This window comes from Trichechus manatus, unplaced genomic scaffold (assembly GCF_000243295.1).
Source record: "Trichechus manatus latirostris isolate Lorelei unplaced genomic scaffold, TriManLat1.0 scaffold00076, whole genome shotgun sequence".
Taxonomy (NCBI): Eukaryota; Metazoa; Chordata; class Mammalia; order Sirenia; family Trichechidae; genus Trichechus; species Trichechus manatus.
The window spans coordinates 10,678,016-10,704,711 of NW_004444012.1; the positions used below are offsets into that span (position 1 = coordinate 10,678,016).

A 26,696-nucleotide genomic window follows, 5' to 3' on the forward strand; every position below is an offset into this window, starting at 1 on the left:
AAAAAAAAAAAAAAAGATTTACAGCCTTGGAAACCCTATGGGGAAATTCTACTCTGTCCCATGAATGGACAGCAGCGGGTTAAATGGCCAGTCAAGTCTTCGGGGGCAGGGACATTGAGAGAATAAAGGCTTCATTAACCTCAGACAATGGCTTGGAGCAGAGTCCTCCTATGCATTCAGCAGGCTGTATAGGACTAGTGCATACAGCCCGTGTAGAAGGCCTCATGCTATATCCCATTGACCTACAGTGTCAAAGCAAGAACGCCTTTAGCTGAGACAAGGTAAGCCTCTCTGTAGCTGTATTTTCTCTTTTTAAAGAAAGAAGCCCAGGAAAGCCAATGGAGGTGTCCTCAAAGTCTGTCCTGGGGCTGCCCCTGGCTTGCTGTCCCCTCACTTACTCCTCTCTGACTTGAATGGTGTTGCCCTAGACAGTGGGCTCAGGGGCCTCCAGCCAAAGCTGCTGACTCTGGGCTGCATTCATTTGCATCGCACTGCTGAGGGTGGAGGAGCTATATAGCTCGGGCCATTCACGGGAGGATTAGGCCTGGACGGACGACGCAGAGGGAGAGAGGCTGCAGTGAAGGCCCAGCTCCACTTCGTGAGCGGTCACCATGCCCTACCTGCTGCCAGGATTCTTCTGTGATCGTGTGATCAGGGAGAGGGACAGGAAAAATGGAGAGGGCACCATCACACGGCCCCTCAAGTTTGAGGGGCAGGATTTTGTTGCTCTCCAACAATGGTGCCTGTCTCAGAAGTGTCTCTTTGAAGATCGTGAGTTCCCCGCAAGTGCTCAGGCCCTCGGCTCCCTTGAGCTAAGCCAGAAAACCAAGATGGAGGCCATCACGTGGAAAAGGCCAAAGGTAGGGATGGAAGAGACGGGACTTCCGGAGAGCCCCTGGGGAACAGGAAGTCAAGTGATCCAGAGCCTGAGGCCATGAATTCCCTCACTGAGCAAGTGGCTTATCAAGGTTCTTCTTTCCCATGTGCCCCTCACAACGTCATCCTGCTTCCTCCTGAAACTGAAGATGTTATTTTCTACTCCTGAACTAGAGATTATTCTATTTTATAGGTTCCTGAGATTGTAAATATTTTTAAGAGAGTAATACATTGACTTAAATTCATAGTGAAGTACAATTGACTGTCAGGTCTCTTCCTGGGAGCAGGCATTTGGGGGTGGGAGACTAGAGCAGCTGAGAGTACTAAGGCTCACAGTTTCAGGGAGAGTTCCACAGAAGGTGGTCAATAGTAAATAAACAGTGGGCTGGAGGAGGCTGGAGATTTGCCTTCTTTGCCCTTTCTCCTAACGCTGGCTCATCAGACCATGTCAGTTCCCTTTAAATAGAAAGGTCCACACTCACTAGCCAGGCTCCTTACAGGACAAAGCAGTTTGCCAAAGGCTGTGTTACGGGGCAACCAAGGTGCTCCTTTGGGTCAGTATGAATGGGTCATTGCTGGGGGGTCTGAGGAGAAGACCATTCTTCCTGCAAGGAGGCACCTGTAACCCCAAGGGTTCATGGCCTTCAGAGCAGGCAAGTATCTCTCTAAATCCGTGGGCTCCAAGGTGGAGGATGCATCTCGGGTCTGCAGGAGGATCCACCAGGGTGTACGAAAAATATCTGAGCTATTCTAGTTTTTAAATAAACTTTTAAATTTAGAACAGTTTTACATTTACAGTAAAGTTGAGAAGATTATACAAAGGAGATCATATATCTCCCACCCAGTTTTTCCTGGTATTAACAACTTATATTAGTATGCTACATTTGTTCCAATTAATGAACCAATACTGATGCATTATTACTAACTGTAAAGTCTACACTTTATTCAGATTTCTTCAGTTTTTTCCTAGAGTCCTTTTCCTGTTCCAGAATCCAGGATACATTACATTTAGTTGTCATGTCTCTTTAGGCTCCTTTTGGTTGTGACAATCTTTAATGTTATCTATCTATGATTTATATAGCTATATAAATCCATCTATATATGTATGTTTTGTTCTGTTATGTATAAGGTTGCCATGAGTTGGAGCTGACTGGATGGCAACTCACAACGATAACAATCTATATCTATGTATATATCTTTATCTGTCTATCTAATCTCCCCATCTCTGCTTTCCTCCAGCGGGCTAACATCATCATGTGGCAAAAATGGCCACCAGAAGCTCCAGGCTCACACTTGTACCAGTTTAGCAATGTCAGCAGGAAGAATGTATTTCTTTCCCAATAATTACAACAAAAGTCTGGGGCCTGACTCTCTTTGGCCCGGATGTGGTCATGTGCCCATCTGTGAACCAACTACTCTAACTGCCCCTAGGATTTCTGGAGCTGGTTGGAGGATGCAGCCCAACCAGAACCACATGGGCTGATAATTTGATAATTTAGGTGCAATCTCAAAAGAAGGGAAATGCATTCTGGGGAGGCAAAAACAACTTATGTCCACTGTACCTTGATTCACTTTTTTTCTCCCCAAGGGAAGGGAGTCTTGTTCAGAATAATGAGAATTCCGTATTTTCATGGTCTGATTTGCATTATTATGGAAACAATAGTGGTTAATGCACTATTCAGCGTTTCTATATTGTAATAAAAGGCTATACACTATAGTTAAACAGATTGTAGTTTGAATCCTGCCCTGCCACTTACTAGTTGTGTATCCTGGGCAAGATATTTAACCTCTCTGTGCCTCGGTTTTCTCATATGTAAAATGGGAATAACAATGGCACTTATCTCATTGGATTATGTAAGATTTAAATAAAATAATATATGAAAATCAGCTAGGATAGTGCCTGGTACAAAGTATGATCTCAATAAATTTTAGCCATTAATGTTAATAAACTATGTAGACGAGTACAATATATAAAATAACACTTTTACAGGTAAATTTTTACACATATTAGTGATTGATCATTTTTGGCTGAATTAGCTGATGTTTAAGAGAAAGAAAAAGCAAGCTAAATACTTGACTCTTTCTCTTTAAGCTTAGTTTTTAAGACAATAAATTGGTTCTTTGTCATCCTTTGAAGGTGACCAATTAGTTCTTTAAAATATCATTACATACAATACAATCCAGCAATTCCACTCCTACCCTCGAAGAGCTGAAAGCAGGAACAAAAACAGATACATGCGCACCAGTGTTCACTGCAGCACTATTCACAACAGCCAAAACGTGGAAACAAGTTGAACGTCCATCAACAGATGAGTGAATAAACCAAATGTGGTGTATACACACAATGGAATAGTACTCAACCGTAGGAGAAATGAAGTCCTGATACATGTTACAACATGGATGAACCTTGAAAACATTACACTCAGTGAAATAAGCCAGATAAAAAAGGACAAAAGCTGGGAGATTATTTTTAACAATACAAAAAGTAATAATTTAAAAAGTTACTATAAATTTATAGAAAAATTCCAACACTCAAATTGTAAAATGGACAAAGACATAAACAGTTGTTGTTGTTGTTGTTAGGTGCCATTGAGTCGGTTCCAACTCAGCCACCCTACGTACGACAAAGAAAACACTCCCTGGCCCGGCGCTGTCCTCACAACTGTTGCTATGTTTGAGCCCACTGTTGCAGCCACTGTGTCAATCCATCTCATTCTGGATCTTCCTCTTTTTCGCTGACCCTCTACCAAGCATGATGTCCTTTTCCAGGAACTGGTCCCTCCTGATGGCATGTCCAAATTACGTGAGACTAAGTCTCACCCATCCTCGCGTCTAAGTAGCACTCTGGCTGTACTTCTTCCAAGACAGATTTGTTCCTTCTTCTGGCAGTCCATGGTATATTCAATATTCTTGGCCAACACTATAATTCAAAAGTTTCACTTCTTCTTTGGTCTTCTTTACTCGTTGTCCAGCTTTCAAATGCATACGAGGTGATTGAAAATACCATGGCTTGGGTCAAGCGCACCTTAGTCCTCAAAGTAACATCTTTGCTTTTTAATACTTTAAAAAGGTCTTTTGCAGCAGATTTGCCCAATGCAATACATCATTTGATTTCTTGACTGCTGCTTCCACAGGCATTGATTGTGGATCCAAGTAAAATGAAATCCTTGATGACTTCAATCTTTTCTCTGTTTATTGTGTTGTTGCTTACTGATCCAGTTGTGAGGATTTTTGTTTTATGTTGAGGTGTAATCCATGCTGAAGGCTGTAGTCTCTGATCTTCATCAGTAAGTGCTTCATGTCCTCTTCACTTTCAGCAAGCAAATTGTATCACCTGCGTAATGCAGGTTGTTAATGAGTCTTCCTCCAAACTTGATGCCCCATTCTTCTTCGCATAGTCCAGCTTCTCAGATTATATGCTCAGCATACAGATTGAATAAGTATGGTGAAAGGAGACAACCCTGTTGCACACCTTTCCTGATTTTAAATCACACAGTATTCCCTTGTTCTGTTCGAATGACTGCCTTTTGGTCTATGTACAGGTTCCTCATGAGCACAATTAAGTGTTCTGGAATTCGTAGTCTTCACGATGTTATCCGTAATTTGTTATGATCCACACAGTCAAATGCCTTTGCACAGTCAATAAAATACAGGTAAACATCTTTCTGATATTCTCTGCTTTCAGGCAGGATCCATCTGACATCAGCAATGATATCCCTCATTGCACATCCTCTTCTGAATCTGACTTGAATCTCTGGCAGTTCCCTGTCCATGTACTGCTGCAACTGACAATTCATAAATGGCTAAACTTAAAACAACACTGAAATATCATTTTTCCTTTATTAAATTTGCAAAGATGTTTTAAAAATTAATTCTGATGCTGAGTGTTCATGAGGGTAAAATGGACACTCTCAGTCCCAGATGGTGAGACTGTAAATTGGTATATTCTTTCAGGAGGATGTTTGAGAGAGAGGTCCCTGAGTACTGGGAGCTTCAGCACACTTGGGCGTACTGGGGTGGTTGTGGATGAGGAGGGAAGACAGGGCAAGTGAGCTGTGTCAAGAATTAGCAAGCTGTGAAGAATGGTGTTAAAACCAAACCACAGAATCTGTAATTATTTTGAAATTTAAAAAAAAGTTAAAACAAATCTTAAGACACATCCAAACAGAAACAAGAGCACCCTCTGTTGGTAAAACCAGGGCTGCTCGGGGAGGCTGCTGTGTTGGGCTGCGCACAGTCCGTGGTTCCTAGACTTTGAAGTGCTGGAGCTGGTGCCCGGTTTGGTAAGCTTGCATAAGGAGAGGCACTCCCAACGGACAGAGACGCCTGCGAGACCCACGCCAATTTTTTTTTTTTAATTGTGCTTTAGGTGAAAGTTTACAACTCAAGTTAATTTCTCATACAAAAATTTATACACATTTTGTTATGTAACATTAGTTGCAATCCCTATAATGTGACAGCACACTCCCCCTTTCCACCCTGCGTTTCTTCTGTCCATTCAACCAGTTCCTGTCCCTTCCTGCCTTCTCATCCTGCCTCCGGACAGGAGCCACCCAGTTGGTCTCATGTATCTGATTGAACTAAGAAGCACACTCTTCACGCCCACGCCAAATTTATTGTCTTTTCTTCTCAGCTCTCAAGTCCTGTGGATCCTGGGATACGTGCTGACTCTGTATATCTATGTTGCCACATCTTTGGGGAGAAGGGTCCTTATTTTCCTTTCCCGCACCTCTTCTTCTGGCATAGAAAAAATAAAAGCCATGCTTTCTGCTGCTACTTTGCCAAAGCCGTGACAGGAATGACACTGCCCTAGCTCTCAAGCTGCACCCTGACTCACATAGTATGACAGCGTGGGAAAGCCATGTGCAACTGCTTCTGGCTTCCACCACTCTAGCTCTGTGTCCTTGGGCAAGTTACTTAACCTCTATGAGCCTCAGTTTCTGTATTCAAAAAATAATCCTTTTATCTGATTTTTCCTCAAATAAGTTGGTGTCTAGTGCTTTATCGTCAGTCTCACTCATTCTGACTTCCATTGCCTCAGTTCTGCTCCTGTGACTTTCTATTGAGTATCTAATTACGAACTTTTATTGTTAATCTTCTGAATTTCTGATTGCTGTCTCTCTATGGATTCTTGCAGGCTGTTAAATTTGTCATTATGCTCTTCTCTAATCTTTTTAATTTCTTCTATTGCGTGTTCTGCATTTTGATTAATTTCCTTCCTAATCTGTTGAAGAGTTCTGTATATTAATCTTTTCTATTCTGCCTCTGGTAATTCCAAGAAATTTTCCTCCTCTGGAAAATTTCCAGATTCTTTATTTTGGGAGCTTGCTGAAGCCATCATGGATTGCCTTTTTATGTGATTTGATATTGACTGTTGTCTCCGAGCCATCAATAAGTTATTATATTTATTTATTTTATGTTTGCTGACTGTGTCCTAGCTTTTTGTTTTGTTTTGATATCCCCAAATAGGCTGCTCATACGAGCTAGTTTGATTATTGGCACCTTTGAAGCTCTAATGTCCTCAGGTGGTTAGATCTGTTACTAGGTATGTGAGCTCAGGAGTCTGCCCACTCCTCCTGTATGGATTCAGTGCAGGTGCCCTGGTGTAGGCTCTCACTTACAGTCCTAGACAGGCATGGGTGATTGGTGTAGGCACAGGCATCTGGCTGCAGCAGGGGGACACACAGTGAGTAAGGCAGGGGGCTGACGGCCGCCCCCAAGTGTTGAGGAGGAAGGTGTGTCCCTGTTCCCTAGAGCATGTTGGTGGGTGGGTTTTGCAGCCAGACTATGAGCACTTAATGCTGCTGGCTGTAAGGACTGGAGGGCACCTCTTATTCCTGGGCCCTATCTCAGGTGGCTAGGTGGCATTGGGTGGAGCCACCAGTCCTCAGGCCCCTGATGTGGGTAGGTGAAGACCCTGCTTAATGGGCAGAGCAGTGTCAAATGTCAAGAACCTGCCACTTCACAGCTGAAACAGTTGAAGATAGAGTTCCAGTATATACCCTGTTGTACTGTAGTAATGAGGGCCTACGCTGTTGAGATGGGCCCACACAAGTCTATGCAGGGGGAAAGGCACTCAAAGTCTGTGGATCCCTTATGCCTGTGCCTAGGCAAAGGAGCTGTGCCTACCCTCGGTTTCTGGCTTAGGGAAGCCAGAAGTTTATTTTTTCCCCTGTTTGTTAATTTGTTCACTCTCCAGGGCAGGGAGAATGGCTCCGGGCTTGGCAGATTCTACTTCCAGCCCAGGGGACTCAGTAATTGCTGAAGTTGGTCCAGGACCCAGTGCAGAGCAGGGGGTGGGGAGGTAAATGGCAGTAAGTTTTTCCCTAAGGGGGGTGTTTTTGATCCGTGGGTAGGCCGTAAGCAAGTACTTATCTTTCGCCAATGAGGGCTGCTTCTCACTGGTTCTGGGTGGCCATGTAGACTCTCTGGCACCTGGTCTCCCCCGGTGCAGAAAATGCGCCTCCCGAGCACCACCGCTTGCCTGCCTCACCACTCACCCATGAGCTGATCATGCCTGAAGAGCTCAGGTTCTCACCGGGTCAGGTCTGGCAACTCTTCTCTGCTTCCAAACCGTCTCTCCCTCCCCCTGCTACTCAGTCTGGTTCCTCAACTCTGCCTTTGATGTTCAGGGCTCCCAGATTGCCACTTGTTTTTTCGGGTCTTTGTTGTAATAGGGTCCACCAGAAGCATCTGACTACTCCGCCATCTTGGTCCCACCTCCCTATATTCAAAAAATAAGAATGATAGTGTTCAATACACAGGGCTCTTTTGGCGGGCTTATATGAGTGATGTGTGATACATGGTGCCAGTACCACATAATGAAACTCAATAAATAGTAGCTACTATTATTATTACCTGATCATTTCCTTTTTGCTTCACAGGAAATTTGTAAGAATCCTCAATTTATCATTGGTGGAGCCAATAGAACTGACATCTGCCAAGGAGATCTAGGTAGGAATGTCCCCGGGGGTCAAATCCAACCAGATGATCAAAGGGTAATTAAAATTCCTTTACAGAAAGTAAAGGCACAACAATATGCTTTTGCTTTTAATTAATTTTCAGGAGAGTTTCATATCAGTTACTTTATGCTTATTTATCTATGTGTTGGTGATTGCTTCATTTAATTTCTGTCACTTCCACGTCTCACTAGTACTTTGCCTTATGTCACAGGAGGTATGTCTCATTCTACAGCCTTCCCTCTAGTCTCAAGAATGCTTGTACACCCCCTCAGCAAAACAAAAGCCCTGACCATCTTCCTTAGAAGACACTTCTATGACAGTCTATATACCAAGCATGTTTCTTAGGCATGTAGAACCTATACATGCAGATAGCATGCACTACTGAAAATAGCGCTAGTAACTCAAATTCTTGTTTAAATTGCTCCAGAATAGACCCATATTAAATGAGTCACTCAACAAAGATGACATTTGCCATGTTAGTGGGCATCCAATTTTCTGTTTGATTAGCTAGCTTCACCTCTTGTTCAGAAGTATTATCTTTAGGTGTGAACTTCTAGAAAGCTCCATGAAGTAAAACTGGAGAGAAAAGAGCATCAACAGAAAGAATTTAATCCTTGAGGGAAACCTTAGGGGGCAAGGAGTTTATGTTAGCCTTAGGGGGAGGAACAACTCAGAAAAGGAGGGTGAGAATGGTTGCACAACCCGAAGAAAGTAATGTACGTCACTGAATTATACATGTAGAAACTCTTGAATTAGTATACGTTTTTGCTGTGTATACTCTCAACAACAACAAAAATAAATAAATTATTAAAAAGAAAACCTTATAGAGCATAGTTCTGCTCTGACACACGTAGGGTCGCCATGAGTCAGGGTCAACTCAACACAACCAGTTTTTCTTTAATGTTTAAAAAAACAATAAACTGTGGCATCCATTAAAAAAAAATTTTGAGGGAAAAGGGGATCCAAGACCAAATAAAAGGAGTTTGGCTTATCTGGCCACAGAAAGAGAGGCTGAGGGGGAGGGATTAGATAACTGTGTTCCTACACCTGAGGGAAGGGTCCCTGGCAGAGCTCTGGGAAGCTAATAATCTGGCCCTTCAAACCAATGACTTATTTCAAAGGAGAAGCTGCTTCACAGGGCAGGGAAGGAGGGAAGGAGAGAGTGGCTACTGGTAGCTTTCAGCCTTCCCTATCCAGTCTCAAGGACACTATCACATCCCACACAGCAAAACAGAAGACTGCAGTTAACTGTACCCAGCCTCCTTAGAAGGCAGCTCTATGACTGTGTGTGACCAGCCATGTGCATGTACACACACACACACACACACACACACACACAGCAAAATGTCACCTCCAACTACACATACTGCACTCTGCCAGAAAGGAGGTCTGGGGAGTAAGAAAATTTCTCCATCTCATTCCATTGTCAGGCATGTATGTCTTGTTGTGCACCATTGAGTCGATTTCAACTCATAGTGACCGTATATGACAGAGTAGAACTGCCCCATATAGGGTTTCCTAGGCTGTCATCTTTACAAGAATAGATTGCCAGGCCTTTTCTCCCTGAGAACTTCTAGGTGGGTTCGAATCGCTGAACTTTCGGTTCGCAGCTGAGTGCTTAAGCTCTGCGTCACCAGAGCTCCTTATATATGTCTTAGTGCCCCCCATAGACTGGTTCCAGGCAGCTGCCCAACTGGCTTTCCCTACAACACAAATCTGTTTGGCTGGTGGTGCCCTGATCTTGCTCTCTGCTGAGGTCCGAAGGAGGCAGTGGGCTCACACTGCCGAGGTTTGGGCAGAGCGGATTTCCCTCAGGGGTCAGGAAGAATGACCCAGTTATGATGACCTACTGCTCAGTCTCTCCATGGAGGTCCAAAGAGGAGCCAAGTCTATATTGCACATGGAGGAATTTCCTACAGCCTTTAGGAAAACTTTCCTCTATGAGGGAGTAGTTAGCCTGCTTATCATGTTGTCAAGGGACTCCTGTCAAAGCCTCCTTCCCTCTGTAAGGTCATCTGGAAGTAGGGCAATGAACATCAAGCAAACTCCAGCTCTTTAGAGGAACCCCAAAGTGGAGCAGCTGATTGGGATGGGTCTTCCTCTTCTGGAGGAGCAGGCCCCACTGTGACCTGTGTGTGTGTGTGGTTGCCTGCAGGGGACTGCTGGTTTCTCGCGGCCATCGCCTGCCTGACCCTGAACGAGCGGCTACTGTTCCGAGTCATACCCCATGATCAGAGTTTCACCAACAACTACGCGGGCATCTTCCACTTCCAGGTGAGGTAACGGAAGTGTAGTGAAGAGGGCCAGCTGCAGTCCGCCTACCTGTGGTCTCCTGGCCTTGACTTCCCAGCAGCTCCAGGAAAGGCTCCACCCACCTTCCCATCCTTGACAGTGGGCCGTGTCCCCTCAAGGCATCAAGCCTGTGAGGAAGCAGTTGTTTATCCTGCCCCCTGCCCCAACCCCACACACACTCACCTTCCGCTCTGACCCAGAAAGGACGAAAAACATCCTGTTTGCTGGCATGTGGGTCTATTTTTGCCTCTCCAGTGGGCTGGCTGTTGTGTTATTGCCTGCCGACCTTCTCAAGTAGGGCCCTAACATATTAGCACTATGAATCCGTGCGGCCCTTCAGATTGTAAAGGAACCCGCAGCTGAAGAACTACAGCTCCTGTTTACTTCTTTCTCTTTAAAGCAGGTCTATCACTTACCTCTTCTAGGCCGTGAGAGAAAAGTCTGGTTAATCAGTCTGGGGACCAGACTTCTGGTTGGCCCAGGACTGAGTCTCTTGGTTCCAGAATCAATTCAGCTGTTGGAAATTTTCTGGGTCCAAATTGTCCTGGCACAGAACCAGATCCTGTTGCTGGCCCAGAACTGAAGTGAAACCCATATGCCCTGGTGGCTCAGTGGTTAAGAGTTCAGCTGCTAACCAAAAAAGGTCGACAGTTCGAATCCAGCAGCTGCTTCTTGGAAACCCTATGGGGCAGTTCTACTCTGTCCTAAGGGTCACGTCAAGTCAATTCTGACAGCAACAGGTTTGGTTTTGGTTTTTAATAGATACTGGGGTTTTGTGGAGTCAGTCTCCAGTTCTGAAGCCTCCTTAACATTCCCAGACTGACCCAGATCATAAGTTGATGTAGCCACTGATCTTGTACTTCAGGACTGAGGTCTCAGGTTTCTCTTCAGGTACCTCCCAGGCCCAGCGTCTTGCTGCCCTCTGAGCGTGGGCAAGGCAGCCAGGTCCTGAATGTTGCTTCTTCCCTTGCCATCAATCTACTATTTTCCCTCTGATATCTGAAGAGTCGTGCCGGGGGGGGATTGTTGTTGTTAGGTGCCATCAAGTCGATTTCAACTCATAGCAACCCATGTGACAGAGTAGAACTGCCCCATAGAGTTTTCTTGGCTGCAATCTTTATGGAAGCAGATTATCAGATGTTTCTTCCAAGGAGCCACTGGGTGGGTTTAAACTGCAGACCTTTCAGTTAGCAGTCGAGCACTTAACCATTTGTACCACCAGAGCTCAAAGATAAGACTGAAATTTTTGCCCTGTTTTCAATAAGGGAGAAAATGTCATTGGGAAGGAGACTAAACTACATCTGACCTTCAGTTAAAGCTGATTTGTTCAAAAAAGAATACCCAGAATTGAAATTATTGACAATAATTTGTCAATTTTCTCTATTTCAGTCTTCAGCAGCAGTTTCTGCATTGTTTGTCATCAAGAAATACATAAATCAATACATCACCTTCAGCTAGACCAGTAGTTCTCAACTTTGGCTGCACATTATTATCATCTGGGCACCTAAAAATGCTGATACCCAAGCCCCACCTCAGATCTACTGAGCAGGGGAGTGAGAAGCTCAAGTCCTAAGATACTCACTGGGCCATATCCATATCCAGTGCTGAGCTGGGCTCTGTGGAAGAGGCAAAATGGTGTGTAACTCACTCCCTGCCCTCAAGGAGCTCACAGTCCAGTTAGAGATAGATTCACCTACCTCGAGCCCAGAATAGTAGGAACAAGCACCAAGATGCAGAGCCTAGGAAATGGCACTGCTTTGGGATCCAAGAGACCCCCTAAGGAACATGAGCATAGAGACCCACTTTCCAGTGGTAATATGTGGCTATGACTCTATGCTTGATGCTTCTGTGCAGTTCTGGCGCTATGGAGACTGGGTGGATGTGGTTATTGACGACTGTCTGCCGACTTACAACAATCAACTGGTTTTCACCAAATCCAACCACCGCGATGAGTTCTGGAGTGCTCTACTGGAGAAGGCCTATGCTAAGTAAGGCAACACTTTAGAATGTGAAGCAGAGCTAGAGGTGAGGAGGTGGGCTGCAAATGCCAGCCAAGGTCTCACTTACAGAAGGATGCATGCTTCTATATATGTGGATATGTGTAAATGTGTATGCATTCAGCTATGACAAAGTCAGCGAAGGGCAGGTCCAGGCAGCACCAACTCTAACTAAAAACACCTATTTAAGAGAAGAAATGAATATTTGGGTAGGAAATCTTCAGCTTTAGCTTTGCATAGTGAGCTCTCTAAATTTGCACTAATCAACACTCTAAATCAACACTTTCATGGCAGTGTTGAAATTCTTGGATCAGAGCATGGTGCCTCTGGAGCGCAGAACCAAGGTTTGGGTTGGCTCAACCTCATGAGCTTGTAGTATATGAATAAGGTCATGTTGTCTGTCTCTTAGAATGCATACCCCAGCTGCTAAGGCTTCGGTGCAGCCCTGCCTCAGGGTTCAAGGAGTAGTAGAAATGAGATGGGAAGATCTGGGTTCCAACCAGAGTTCTTCTGGTTCTCTGTGGCCTTGGGTGAGTCTCTTAGCCTCCTGAGCTCAGTTTCTCCACTGTGAAGAAAGGGAATCATAGTATCCATCCCATTAGCTCACAGTGTTGTTGGGGAATGAAATGAGAGAACAAGAGTAAAGTGCTGGTGGCAATGGATCATGTTTCCTGGAACCCTGTGATCCCAGATTGGTCCTCATCCTCTCTCCAAGGCTCCATGGTTCCTACGAAGCCCTGAAAGGTGGGAACACCACAGAGGCCATGGAGGACTTCACAGGAGGGGTGACCGAGTTTTTTGACATAAAGGAAGCTCCCAGAGACATGTACAAGATCATGAAGAAAGCCATTGAGAGAGGCTCCCTCATGGGCTGCTCCATTGATGTAAGTCTAGGGTTGGGGTGGGGTACAGGGCAGAGAGTAGCCAAGTGTTGGGAAGCCCTTTACCAACTGAACAGCAGCATCTATCTTTCTTGTGAGACAGGGCAAATGTTTTGGATCTCAACTTTGAAAGCTGGGAATTTTTCAAGGGATTTTCAATAAAGGGACCAGACAAGTACATTCCAAGTCCTGGGATTTAGATGGAAATAGGTCCAGAGGCCCATGTCATTGCTAGCCCCTCTTGCCAGTGTTAGTCAGTCCCAGCATGCCCTGGTTAAGCTGGCCACGTGTTTGGCTGTGGACCTGAGCCCGCTGTTTCCCTAAAAAAGCCTCCCAGTCAGTGAGTGTTGACCGTACCCCCTAATTGGAACATAGGCTTTGTGTTGTTATCACAGCAGAAGCTCAGCCTGTAGTCCCCCTCTCTGTGTAACAAGGTGGTGTGAACTGAGACAGGAGTGAAGGGGAGAGGTAAGGAGATGGCAGGCCAAGGACAGACTGCCTGAGTTTCCAGGATACACCTTGCCTAGCGTCAGCTCAACATAAAATAGTCTTGGGAATTTCCTTGCTGAGGAAGGGATTCAATCTGAATTCCTGCTCCTTCCTCTCCCAGCACTCCCAATGGACAGGCAAGTTTGGGAAGATCTGTTAGCATAAAACACCATGGACGAACATTTTCTTTCTGCATCAATTTCCCTTCATCTTTTCTCCATTCATACTATATTTATCTCTCCTATTTTCCTTTGTCTGTCCCCTCCCTTCTTTCTACTTCCCTCCCTTCCCACCTTCCTTTGTTTGCTCTCTCTCCCTCTCCTGGACTGTCCCCTGCCTTTCTTGCTGGGCCTCAGGATGGGACAAACATGACCTATGGGACGTCTCCTTCTGGTCTGAACATTGGGGAGCTGATTGATCGGATGGTGAGGAATATGGATAATTCACGGCTCAGAGACTCAGCTCTTGACCCCAGAGGCTCAGATGACAGACCAATCCGGGTGTGTACACCTCCAATGGTCAGGACTGACCACCCCTCCAACCTGCATGACTTGGCCCCGTTGGGGTCAGACTCCCCTCAGCAGCCAGTGCCTTACCTGCAGACTCCCACATGGGGCTTTCCAAGGGTCCGAGATGGAATAACTTTCTCACTCCAAGGTCTCTGAAGAAGGCTGAAGAGCCAGTGTCTGGAGGGAACCTCTGTAGGAGAGCCTTCTTACTCATGGTCCAGGTGATTTTTCTGACAATAAATTAACAGGCAGAAACACAAAAAAGACTTTCTTTATTTTAATTAATTAATTAATTTACTCAACATATATTTATTGAGCTCCCACTATGCACCAGACACTATTCTAGCACTCAGTGAAACAGTCTCTCCCCTCATAGAGCTTATATTCTAGTACTTTTAGAAGGAATACATGCTCACTGAAAAATACTGAGCCATGAAGAAAAGCGCAGAGGAAACATTAATTTATATTTTCCCCATCTAAAGATAATCACTCTTAATATTTGGTATATGTCCTTCTAGAATTTTTTTAATGTTCACACTTAATCTATAATTTTGTTTTTAAAATGCTGTAATATTGTATATACCTTTTTGCAGCCTGATTTTTTTCAGTTAGTTTTACATTCTTAATAAGCCAGTAAGTATCCCCCATGACATTCTTTTAGTGGCTGTGTAATATTCCTACATGTCATAACTTACTTTATGCTGTTACTGAAAAGTTAGGTTGTTTCTTTTTTTAAAAAATATGTTGGCTGTTATTTATTTTTTTTATTGTACTTCAGGTGAAGGCTTACAGAACAAATAGTTTCTCATGAAACAGTAGTACACATACTGTTTTATGACATTGGTTAACAACCCCACAACATGTCAACCCTCTAACTTCTCAACCTTTTGTTTTGGTGAAAATACACATAGCCAAAGATACACCATTTCAGAAATTTCTACATGCACAGTTCAGTGACATTGACTACGCTCTTCCAATTGTGCTGCTATTCTCACTTTAGATGAAGGCTTACAGAACAAAATAGTTTCTCATTTAACAGTTAGTACACATGTTGCCCTATGACAATGGTTAACAACCTCACAACACATCAACACTATCCTTACTCAGCCTTGGGTTCCCTATCACCAGCTTTCCTGTCCCCTTCTGCCTTCTGGCCCTTGTCCCTGGATTGCTGTGCCTCTTTAGTCCCATTTGGTTTTATGGGGCTGTCCACTCCCCGGCTGAACGGTGAATCTCGGAAATGACTTCACCACTGAGCTAAAAGGGTATCTGGGGGCCATACTCTCAGGGTTTCTCCAGTCTCCTTTAGGCCAGTAAATCTGGTCTTTTTTTTGTGAGTTAGAATTATGTTCCACATCCTTCTCCAGCTCTGTCCAGAACCCTCTGTTGTGATTCTGGTCAGAGCAGTCAGTGGTGGTAGCTGGGCACCATCTAGCTGTACTGGACTCAGTCTGGTGGAGGCCTTGGTAGCTGTGGTCCATTAGTCCTTCAGACTAATCTTTTCCTTGTATCCTGTTCTCTTCTTTCTCCCTTGTTCCCGAAGGGATGAGACCACTGGAGTATCTTAGATGGCTGCTCACAGGCTTTTAAGACCCCAGATGCTACTCACCAAGCTGGAATGTAGAACATTGTCTTTATAAACTGTGTTATGCCAACTGAGCTAGATGTTCCCCGAGACCATGGTCCGCACTGGCTGTTATTTTTAAATGCTATAATGAACGTCCTTATCGATACATCTTTGTGTATATCCACAATCGCTTCCATAGGACAGCTTCCCAGCAGTGAAATTGCTAGGTCAAATGATATGCTTAGGTAATGCCAAAAGAGTCGTTTCCAGTGGCTTCCTAGGTCTGGAACAGAGGCTGAGCAAGTCTCCCATCCCTCCCTTACCTCTTCCACTCAGCACGGTCTAGGTCATTTGAGGACTGAGATCTGGGAGAGGCTGAGACACCAAAACTCTGGCCCCACCATACCCTCCCCTGAGAAAGGTTCCAGGAACACAACCTAGCGTAGCTCTGGGAGGTTCCTCTTAGATGGGTTATGTCACCAGACAAAGTGAAGCCACGGAAGTCCTGTCTAGTCTCACTGGGCTTTCGTGATCCTGCTCCTCTGTGGCTGCAATGGAGATTTCTGGAAATAGAGGTGCTCCCTCTGCAACATTATTGTTGTTGTTGTTAGGTGCTGTTGCATCAGCTCCAACTCATAGCGACCCTGTGCGACAGAGGAGAAGTGTCCCGTAGGGTTTCCTAGGCTGTGATCTTTACGGAAGCAGCAGCGGCATCACTAGGGTTGGCGTCACCCCATGCAGTAACTCATGATGTCACCCCCCGTGCTAATTACCACAATACTGTAGCTAAAACACCAGAAAATCTGACAAAATCAGTGACTAATAAAAACAGCAGCAGCAATGTAGACAATAGCGCGTGCTTGTAGCGCATGTAGACAAAACCACGTGATTCAAAGCGTCATTGTAATTGGGTAATAATGACAGCTCTGACCAGTGTGCTTTAGACGGTTCAAAAGTAAATCAGCGTAGAGTTTAGGCTTGTACATGTATTGATACGTATAAGCTGGGCTTACAAAAAATTTTTGTTGTTGTTGTAATTAACTATAGGGATATTTTAATAAAAATAATAAATTTCTACTGAAAAACACAAGAATTTTAGACAGTCATTTTGGTGTTACCCCTCTGACAGTGTCACCTGGTGCAATCCACAGTCCTTGCATCCCCTTCGTGATGCTACTGGGAAGCAGACTGCCACGTCTTTCTCCTGCAGAGTGCTGGGTGGGTTTGAATCGCCAGCCTTTCAGTTAGCAGCCACTCAACCACTGTGCCACCAGGGCGCCATCTGCACCCTTAGACACAGTCATGTCTGAAGACACCTCTCCTCTTCCCTCCTCAGAATTGTCTCCCAGGGTACTTACTTGTGCCTCTCGATTTCTTGACTATCATGTTCTAGGTGGCGCAAACTGTTTGTGTTCAACTGCGAACTAAAGGTTTGTGGTTCGAACCCACTGAGCGGTACAGGCCTAGCAGTGCTTTCATTAAGATTACATCCAAGAAAACCCTGTGGAGCAGTTCTACTCTGTAACACAGGGTGTCGCCATGAGTGGGAAATCGACTTGATGGTGACTAACCCAACAGGTGGGCGTGGAGGAGGTGACAGGATGTGAAGAAAAAGGTTATTTCCTATTCCAGGAATAGTAAACCCTGAATGCGCTCAGGGGAAGGGGGAGCCCAAAGACTCGGGCAGCCTCCATCTATCCCCCTTCCTCCCTTAAAGGCTCTCTGGGTCCAGAAAGGAGGGGCAGGGGCGCTCTCGCCCACCTCACATCCCGGCATCCACACTGCTCTCTGTCAGAGCAGAGCCTCCTCAGGGTGGCCAGCTCAAGGACGGCATTCCTCCGGGCTGTCTTCTGTCGTTCTCCAAAGTCCAGTGAGGGTCCAACATTTCTCAGGAGAATTGCAATCTACCTTCATCCTAGTTCCTCTTCTGTTCTCTCAGACTTCCGAGGGTCATTTAAAGTAATTAACTAATATCCATTGCTCAGAGTAAAGTTTTTTAAACATGTGAAATCAGAGGGTTCACAAAAGCAAGTGATCAGATACTTCATCTGCAGTTATCCCCGGGTTGATTTGCCTTTACACTTGAATAAATCTGTAGCCCAGCTGCTAAAAAAAAAAAAAAAAAATCCAGTGAGGGAATGCTTATAGTTGTGAAGCACATTTTCGGGGCATGGAGTGGTCCTTTTCCTCACAGAACCCAGAAAAGGATTCAGAACATTGTCTCCAGGCAGCAGAACTTTTGCTCCTCACCACTGACAGGCTGTCTGGTTTTTGCTCCACAGACTATTGTTCCGGTTCAGTATGAAACAAAAATGGCCAGCGGGCTGGTCAAAGGACATGCCTACTCAGTCACTGGGCTGGAGGAGGTGAGCCTGGCTGGGGCTTCGTGCGGCTTGGGGAGCTACTTGGGTCACCGTCCTGCCCCGGCTGCTTCCTGAAGTCAGGGCTTAGCTTTCTGTGCTTCTTCACCACCTGCAGAGTGCGCCTCCAATCAGGGGATCCACTTAAGGTTCAAGCAGAGTGCCAGGGATTGGAGGGGCCCATCTGAACTGGTAGGGGAGCCTCAGTGGCACAGTGGTTAAGTGCTCGGCTGCTAACGGAAAGGCTGGCAGTTCGAACTCACCCAGCAGCTCCGTGGGAGAGAAGACCTGGCGATCTGCTCCTGTAAAGATTACAGCTTAGGAAACCCTATGGGGCAGTTCTACTCTGTCCTGTAGGGTTGCTATGAGTCGGAATCGACTTGACGGCACACAGCAATCTGAACTGGTAGAGTTGCATCTTGGCACAAGATGGTCCTCAGTTTGCCTTTGTTCTTAGTGCTAAAGATGGCAATTTCCCCAAAGTTTTCAAGGAACAAATAGAAATGTCACTTCGATTTTATGAAATTGACTTCATGGACTCTCCTGTTTCTTGTTCTCCATGTTAAGTTACAATGTTTTGCTTCCTCTGGGACTTCTGGGCTTTACTGAGGCATGTAGGAGGCAGGAACCTGGTCAGTTCCATTGCTCACAGCTGGGCAGGTCGTGCTCTGTACAAAGGATGGGCAGAGAGGGGCAGTGTGCTGCGTCAGCTCATTGCAGGAGATGGGACAGTGGGGCACCTTTCTCTAATTGGTCCACCTAGAGGAGGTGTCTTCCAATAGCTCCTCCACCAGTGGGGGAGTTTTATCTAATCACACAAGACACCAAATGTCCTAGCAGGGTGCTACTGTATACGTCCCACCCCTTCCCCCACAGAGCTCATAATGGCTGGGATGTTCCCTGGAATATCACTTCCTAGAAGAAGGAGAGGTGATGACCAAGGCCATGACTCCTGCAGACTCAGTCCTAAGGTTCTGGCCCTCACGTCCCCCATTCCATAGGATCAGTGTCAGGGAGGAAGGACGGTGCTCCTGTAGGGGATTCTCTCCCCATCCCTGTCCCAGCCCTTTCCGGACAGAGGCTCCTGAGCTTGAGAGCTTTTTCTCTTTGCCCAAGACCCTGTTCAAGGATGAGAAAGTGAAGCTGGTACGACTGCGGAACCCCTGGGGCCAAGTGGAGTGGAATGGCTCCTGGAGTGATCGGTAGGTGCCGGGACTCCATGGCGGGGGACAACAGGGTCTGGAACAAACCTGGACTGGGTGCCAAGCCATGAAGTACTTCCAGATGCTTGGTCTGAAATCACCCTTAAAACAAAAGACCAGTAGAGGAGAAGAGGGGTGCAGGTGAGTGGGCTCCAGGGAAGGGCCAGGAGTGGAGTCAGGGGAGTCAGGGACCCAGACAGCTTGCTGACTAGGTGGGAAATGGACTGGGAAGGAAGATTCTAGAAAGCAAGAGACAAGCCCAGGCTAGAGGGGAGTCTTTTTTTTTTTTTTTAATAACCTCTATCCATGGATGTTAGTTTCTAGTTTAACTGTTTTCTTTTTTTTAATTTTTTTATTGTACCTTAGATGAAGGTTTACAGAACAAACTAGTTTCTCATTAAACAGTTAGCACGCATATTGTTTTATGACATTGGTTATCAACCCCATGACATGTCACCACTCTCTTTTCTTGATCTTGGGTTCCCTATTACCAGCTTACGTCTCCTTCCTTCTAGTCCTTGTCCCTGGGCTGTTGTGCCCCTTTAGTCTCATTTTGTTTTATGGGCCTGTCTAATCTTTGGCTGAAGGGTGAACCTTGAGAGTGACTTCATTACTGAGCTAAAAGGGTGTCCGGGGGCCATACTCTTGGGGTTTCTCTAGAGGGGAGTCTTAATGCTGTGTCCTGGACTGTGCAAGTAACTTCCTTTTCGGAGTCTCTGTCGCTTATCTGTAAAATGGGAACAGTAATAGCACCCACCTCATGAGCTGTTGTGAGGAGGAAATGTGATCATGTATGGAAGTACTTGGCTACTGCTGAGTTTTTGTCTCTGGCTGTCCCCATACACAAGCACATGCATCTGTTCAAAGAATTCTATTGCTTAATGGGGGCCGCAGTGGGTCAGTGGTTCACCTTCCATGTGGGAGACCCAGGTTTGATTCCCAGCCAATGCACCTCAACATGCCTAACCACCACCTCTCTGTCAGTGGAGACTTGCCCGTTGCTCTGATGCTGGGGAAAGTTATTACAAAGGTTCCAGAAAATTCACAAAGCCTTAGCCTTTACAGTCACACCCCCAATCTCTGGTTCCTGATTGCCGTTACTGAATGGAGACAGCCCCTTGAGCTCCTCTTTTATGCCCAGGATGGCGACAGCATGGGACTATGGCCAGGGTGAGGCAGAGTGGCACATGTCTCTGTGTGCCCTTTAGTCCTGTCTTACCTCTTATCCCAGTGCACTGTAATTCCTGGGTCATTCAGCTGTTCATCCATTCAGCAAGTGTTTATGGAGCACCTAATAAATAGCAGGCACAGGTCTAGACCCTGGGGATCTCCAGTGGACAAGCAGCCTCCCTCCACAGGCTGTGATAGCTGCTGATCCCTATTGTCCCACTGCCTCCAGCAGATGTCCACATGCATTCCTTCACTTATCCCTGCAAGAATCCAGGGACTCATGCCTGCAAGAATCTAGCACTTGCTGTATGCAGGGCCACATCCTACCGACTGGGGATTTAGGAAAGAATGTGGGAGACACACATCTGTCAACTTCATTATATTTACCTGACACCTACTGCCCCAACCCACATCAGGCCTTCTCTTTTTCCCCACCAATAATTCATCCACTTTCCCACCAGTTGGAAGGACTGGAGCTTTGTGGACAACGATGAGAAGGCCCGTCTACAGTACCAGGTCACTGAGAATGGAGAGTTCTGGTGAGTCCAGACCCCAGGAGGACCATGAAGGCTCGGGGATGGGGCAGGGAGCTGGAATCTCAAACCTCAGCCCCGTTGCAGAGGCCACCAGACTTGGCAGATTTGAACCCTCTTCTTCTTCCCTCAGCCTGCGGCCCAGCAAGGAGGAGGCTCTGAGAGGAGCCTGCCAGGTCACAGTGATGACTTAGCCCAGGTCAGCATGCTGTGGCTCCTCATCTGTGCCCATCCCGCAGCACTCTGCTCCAGCCACCTGTGCTCCCTGGCCTCGTGCAGGCTTTTCTTCTGAGCTAGAAAGTTCTACCTACCATGTTCAACTAGTGTCAACCTTCCCTCACTCACATTATTTCTCTCAAGCCTTCAAGTTTCAGCTTAAAGGGAACTTTTTAACCAAAATCAAACCAAACCCATTGCCATCAAGTCAATTCCGACTTACAGCTGCGCTGCAGGACAGAGTAGAACTGCCCCTATAGGGTTTCCAAGGCTGTAAATCTTTACTACGGAAGCAGACTGCCACATCTTTCTCCTGGGGAGTGGCTGGTGGTTTAAACTGCCAACCTTTTGGTTAGCAGCTGAGCATTTAACCACTGTGTCACCAGGGTTCCTTGAACTTTCTAAGGGACCCCTGAAATTTATACAGGACTAGGGTTAACCTATTTGTGATACTCCTCAAATTCTTCTTAAAATTGCTTAATTTGTGTCCTCCCCCAAACCATCTCTTTCCCCTTTGCCTAGCACCATGCCCAGGGGTGGGGCATGCAGTAACTTTCTGGACAATTAATTTGCCCAGCTCTCCCATCAAGGGCATTTGACTTTGAGCCATTATTGGAAGAGATGACAGCTGGGAGTGGATACATGAGAACTGATGGTGTTTATCCTAAAAAGGAAGGGCTGGGTCCTCCCTGGGACCATTATCGATTTCCTCTGAAATATTCTGTTGGGCTATGCCAGCCCTGAAGCCTTACCTTTCCCAGCCTCTCCCCATCTGCTTCCACATGAGTCTTTCTCTTCTTCTAACCTCTTAGGATGTCATATGATGATTTCATCTACCATTTCACAAAGCTGGAGATCTGCAACCTCACAGCTGATGCCCTGGAGTCTGACAAGCTCCAGACCTGGACTGTGTCTGTGAATGAGGGCCGCTGGGTGAGGGGCTGTTCTGCCGGAGGCTGCCGCAACTTTCCAGGTGAGAGACACTCTTGATGGCGGGAAGGTCCAAGCAGAGAAAGTTCCAAGTAGAATAATACTAACTACCATTCACTGAGTCCCTACTAAGTTCCAGACACACATTATCCTATTAAGCTCTCCCTCTCTTACTGAGAAGGAAGCCTCTATGCTGAGTGATTTGTAGCAAGGAGCCGTCTCAGAACACTTGGAGGACTGAGTGAACAGCTACTGCAATAGTTCAAGCCAGAGATGAGGAGAGCGGCAAGTCAACAGCGGCAGAGATGGAGGGGAGAAGGCAGCTTTAGGGGAGACAACATAGGGTAACGCAGGGGGTGAAGGGGAAGGACAAAGAATGAGTCCAAGATTCCGGGTTGAGGAGCAACATATGACACGCAAGAGAAAAACACACAGTGGGTGGTTTGTTTTTAGTGGGTTGGTAGGGAGGGGAGCTCAGTTTAGAACATAGAAAGTTTGAGGTACCTGTAGAATATCCAGGTGAAGAAAGATGTGTAATAGAGAACTGGATGCGCAGATTAGAACAGTACTTAGTTAAATGATGGGAACACAATAAATAATTGTGGAGGGAAGGAAGGGAGGGAGGGAGTCAGAAGAGAGATGGAGACTGCGCTATACATCTCAGGCATCGTCAGCGTGCAGGGGGTGTTTAACCAGTGGAAGTGAAAAAGATTGCCTAACGAGGCAGTATCCGTGGATGTGAGAAGAGGGCCTAGAACCAAACCCTGAGGACCCACAGCATTTAAGCGGCAGATGAGGAAAGTGAAGCCATTAGGAAGGATCGAGAATGACCATTCAGAGAGGAAGGAGGAGAACCAGGAGAGCATGCAGTCACAGAAGCCAAGGAAAGAGTCAGCAGTGGTAAATGCAGAAGAGAGGCCTGTGGATGAAGTCTGGAAAATGTCGGTTCATTGCAGCAGTTAAGAAAGAGGTCATAGGTGAACTTGGCCAGTTCACTTTCCGCGGGAGGCAGAACAAAGTGGTCTAATGGCAGGGGAGGGGGGTGAAAAGTAAGTAAGGCCGTAAAGAAAAATGAAGTTCTGATACTTGCTACAACATGGTACATAACCTTGAAACATTATGCTGAACGAACTAAGCCAGACACAAAAGGGCAAATATCCTGTGATCCCATTTATGTGAAATACTAGAACAGGCAAATTCATAGAGACAGAGAGTAGATTAGAGGTTACCGGGGCTGAGAGGAGAGAGAAAGGAGTGCTTAATGGGTACAGAGTTTCTGTCTGGGCTGACGAAAATGTTTTGGAAATAGGTAGTGGCAATGGTTGTACAACCTTGTGAACATAATTCATGGCACTGAACTGTGCACTTAGAATGGTTAACATGGGAATTTTTATATTATATATATTTTACCACAATAAAATTAAATTTAAACAGAGTAAGTAAAAATGGTGGCCCTAGCGGATTCTCTCCAGAGCCTTGGAACAAGATGGTTAGCTAGAGGGAGAAACAGGGTCGGGGGAGAGAGTGAAAGGAGCTAGGCAGGAGATAGCTAAACTGACATCGTATAGTATGAGCCCACCTTACCTTCTCTTCTAGCCTGTAAACTCCTGAGAGAGTGTTTTCTAGGTACTTCTCGCTACCCTTAAGGCAGAGATGTGTACCCAGTAGACTGTTGATGAGTACTTGTTGAGCGAATACGCACATATTCGCATAGTAACACCCTCACTAACATCATCTCTGTGCTCATCATTACAGTTACCATGGATTCCTCTGATTTACAAACAAAAAGGCAAAGGGCGTGTATGTGCATTTTCAAATTCTAATAAGCAAAAGGACATGAGCATCGTATGAGCAAATCATATGACACCCAGGATGTTACAAGTGTTGGGGTTAAAAGTTTAGGCTCTGAAGTCAGAGGAACCTAGGTTTGAATTCCAGCTCTTTCACTTACTAGCTGTGAGAACTTTGTAAGCCACTTAGCCTCTTTGTGCCTCAGTTACTCCATTTGTAAAATGGAGACAATTATAATACCTGTCTCATCGGGCTGGTCAGAGGTTTCAGTGATTTGATGAGATAATGCGTGGAAGTGTTCAGCACAGTGCCCAGCACATAGTAACGTGCTGCGTTATTAAGAAAACTAACGGTGTCATTACCTCCTTTTACTATCCTATCTCAAGAAAGAAAGGCTATTATTATCATTATTGTCCTTATTTTTAATTGTTTTGTCTCAGGAGAAGATAACGTTCAGTGCAGTCAGTGAGACAGAGGCGTAATAGGCTAACCATGCTATCTAATTTTAATCTGGATTTCTAGACTAACAGCTATGTTTTTTGAGAAAAACATGTTTTTCCTCGGTGGTCAAAACAAGGATGTGAAACCATATGCCCCGAGGGGTCTTAACCAAGTGACCATCTGTACCCCTCAAAATACGTGTACTCAGGAAGAGTGCCGTCTAGGTGCTGTTGCCAACAAGATATTTTTGCAAGACAGACAAAGAAAATGCATGTAAGCATCTTGTGAAACTACTGTAATCACTAACGACAGCTATTAATAATCAGTAACCTGTCAGAGTGTGATTATTACAGTCGTCATTGATTTTCCTAGAAGTGCCCTCCCTGTGGTTTGGTTCCTCTTTTTACCCCATAAGAATACTTGTATAACGAAGCTGCCCTGGGGCTACCTGGTTCCATTTCAATGAGCTACGTAGTTCCCCAGTTGCAATTGTTTTAAACCCTTAACAAGCCTCTCTGTTTTAACTGGAAACAGAATTCAAGTTTTTGTCTCCAACAGTTCTGATTACCGTTATACTAGCTAACAGACAGGAAGTCATATACCCAAGTCAGTGCAGCTCCATCGGGCTACCCCCCAGATAATTAGGCAAATGCCTGAAACATGTTTCCATACTATGCACGGGGCACGTGGATGCGGCTTCTTTCCCTCCCTGCCCTGTCTATGAGAGGCAGCTCTGAGTGTGCATTTCCTTTCTGGCGCCGCAGACACTTTCTGGACCAACCCGCAGTACCGTCTGAAGCTGCTGGAGGAGGACGATGACCCTGACGACTCCCAGGTGGTCTGCAGCTTCCTGGTGGCTCTGATGCAGAAGAACCGGAGGAAGGAGCGGAAGCTGGGGGCCAACCTCTTCACCATTGGCTTTGCCATCTACGAGGTGTGCAGTCCTGACCTGCTTCAGCCCAGGAAACACACACCCTCCCAGGGAGGAGGCTTTCAGGGTTTTCTAACCCCGGGAGGCTTCCGGAGGGCTCCTCTGGCTTCCCTGGTACACAGTGACCCCAGAGTGCCTGCCATCAGGCCCTCCTGTATCAGAACCTCTTAGGTGTTTGTAATGAGTGGAAGAATCTGGGGGTGAGGGTAGGTACACAAGGGAGTAATTTCTTCATCGACTCTACAATTGCTGGCATTCCCTCCTTGCAAGCCTCTCGTTCCCATTCAGATCCGAAATTCACAGAATCTGAGCAGCTTCTTTTTCTGTTTCTTTTCAAGGTTCCCAAAGAGGTAAAGAAGTGACAGTGGCCAGAAGCTGTCTGCAGCATTACCTGGGGGTTGTGCGTCTGTCTGTGCACACTGGGACGCTTCCTGGTGGGGTTTGCGGGCAGGACTATGGTAGGAGAGGGCATGCTGCTTTATCTTAGCTCCAGAGCGGGTGCCTCAGGGCACCGCATGACACCTCCCCCACCCCGCCACATGATGCGGCCTTTCTTCATGCCCACCAGACTGCCTGTCACACACTGGTACTCACTCATCCACACTCACACACCCATACTCATTCACACACTCACACTCATTCACACACTCATTCACACACTCATTCACACACACTCAGACTCATTCACACTCAGACTTATTCATTCTCACTCATTCACACTGACACTCATACTCATCCACACTCACACACTCCTGCACACAGTCACTTAGACAAACACGCTCATGCACACAGTCATCCCCTCAGTCAGACACATTCTGAGGATGACTACCCTCTCAGAGATGGAGGAATCACTGCCTCAGCGCCCAGCCAAGTCCCCTCCTGCCTCCTTGGGGTCCTTCCCCGTCTGCAGGTGATTTGTAACTGATGACAGCAGTTCTGGTAAGTGGCCCTGAGGGTGGGAATGATAGGCCGGATCTTCACATCTGAACCTCAATAGAAAAGGAGAGAACATGGAGTAGGGAGCCCCAGGGTCGTGACTGTGAAATGGGTGACTAGGAGTCGGGAGGGGACTGTGGAGGGGAGTGTGAGCAGGACAAGGCATCTCCCCCACTGCCCGGGCTCAGATCCCATGGGCTCCTCTCTCCCACAGATGCATGGGAACAAGAAGCACCTGCAGAAGGACTTCTTCCTGTACAATGCCTCCAAGGCCAGGAGCAAAACCTACATCAACATGCGGGAAGTGTCCCAGCGCTTCCGCCTGCCTCCCAGCGAGTACGTCATCGTGCCCTCCACCTATGAGCCCCACCAGGAGGGAGATTTCATCCTCCGGGTCTTCTCAGAAAAGAGGAATCTCTCTGAGTGAGTCCCAGTCCCTAAAGCTGTACGTGGCCCATTGCAGAGCTTGGAGATGTGAGGCAGCTGGACCAGTCTCCTCCAAGGGTCCTGGGATATGCTGACCAGGCTGCACCTCTTTCCCTGTTCCTAAGCCACTGGTCATATCTCCTTCCTTCCTTCCCTCCTTCCTTCCTTCCTTTCCTCCTGCCCTCCT

General features: G+C 46.3%; 1 protein-coding gene across 9 annotated transcripts in view; it reads left to right on the forward strand.

The window, feature by feature from the left end:
* Nucleotides 1-26,696, forward strand: part of CAPN3 (calpain 3) — a 53,530-nt gene that overhangs the window by 17,011 nt on the left and 9,823 nt on the right. For 2 of the 9 annotated variants that reach the window (XM_004380664.2, XM_023735163.1), the window contains exons 2-13: nucleotides 7,761-7,830; nucleotides 9,994-10,112; nucleotides 11,985-12,118; nucleotides 12,843-13,011; nucleotides 13,854-13,997; nucleotides 17,856-17,939; nucleotides 19,050-19,135; nucleotides 20,767-20,844; nucleotides 21,867-22,027; nucleotides 24,981-25,150; nucleotides 25,486-25,497; nucleotides 26,298-26,506. In XM_004380664.2, the coding sequence (XP_004380721.1) occupies nucleotides 7,761-7,830; nucleotides 9,994-10,112; nucleotides 11,985-12,118; nucleotides 12,843-13,011; nucleotides 13,854-13,997; nucleotides 17,856-17,939; nucleotides 19,050-19,135; nucleotides 20,767-20,844; nucleotides 21,867-22,027; nucleotides 24,981-25,150; nucleotides 25,486-25,497; nucleotides 26,298-26,506 (1,436 nt within the window). Of the gene's footprint in view, nucleotides 1-543; nucleotides 861-7,760; nucleotides 7,831-9,993; nucleotides 10,113-11,984; nucleotides 12,156-12,842; nucleotides 13,012-13,853; nucleotides 13,998-14,202; nucleotides 14,228-17,855; nucleotides 17,940-19,049; nucleotides 19,136-20,766; nucleotides 20,845-21,866; nucleotides 22,028-24,980; nucleotides 25,151-25,485; nucleotides 25,498-26,297; nucleotides 26,507-26,696 lie in introns of those variants that run through there. The other 7 variants (XM_004380667.2, XM_004380666.2, XM_023735164.1 and 4 more) reach the window with 7 other exon arrangements.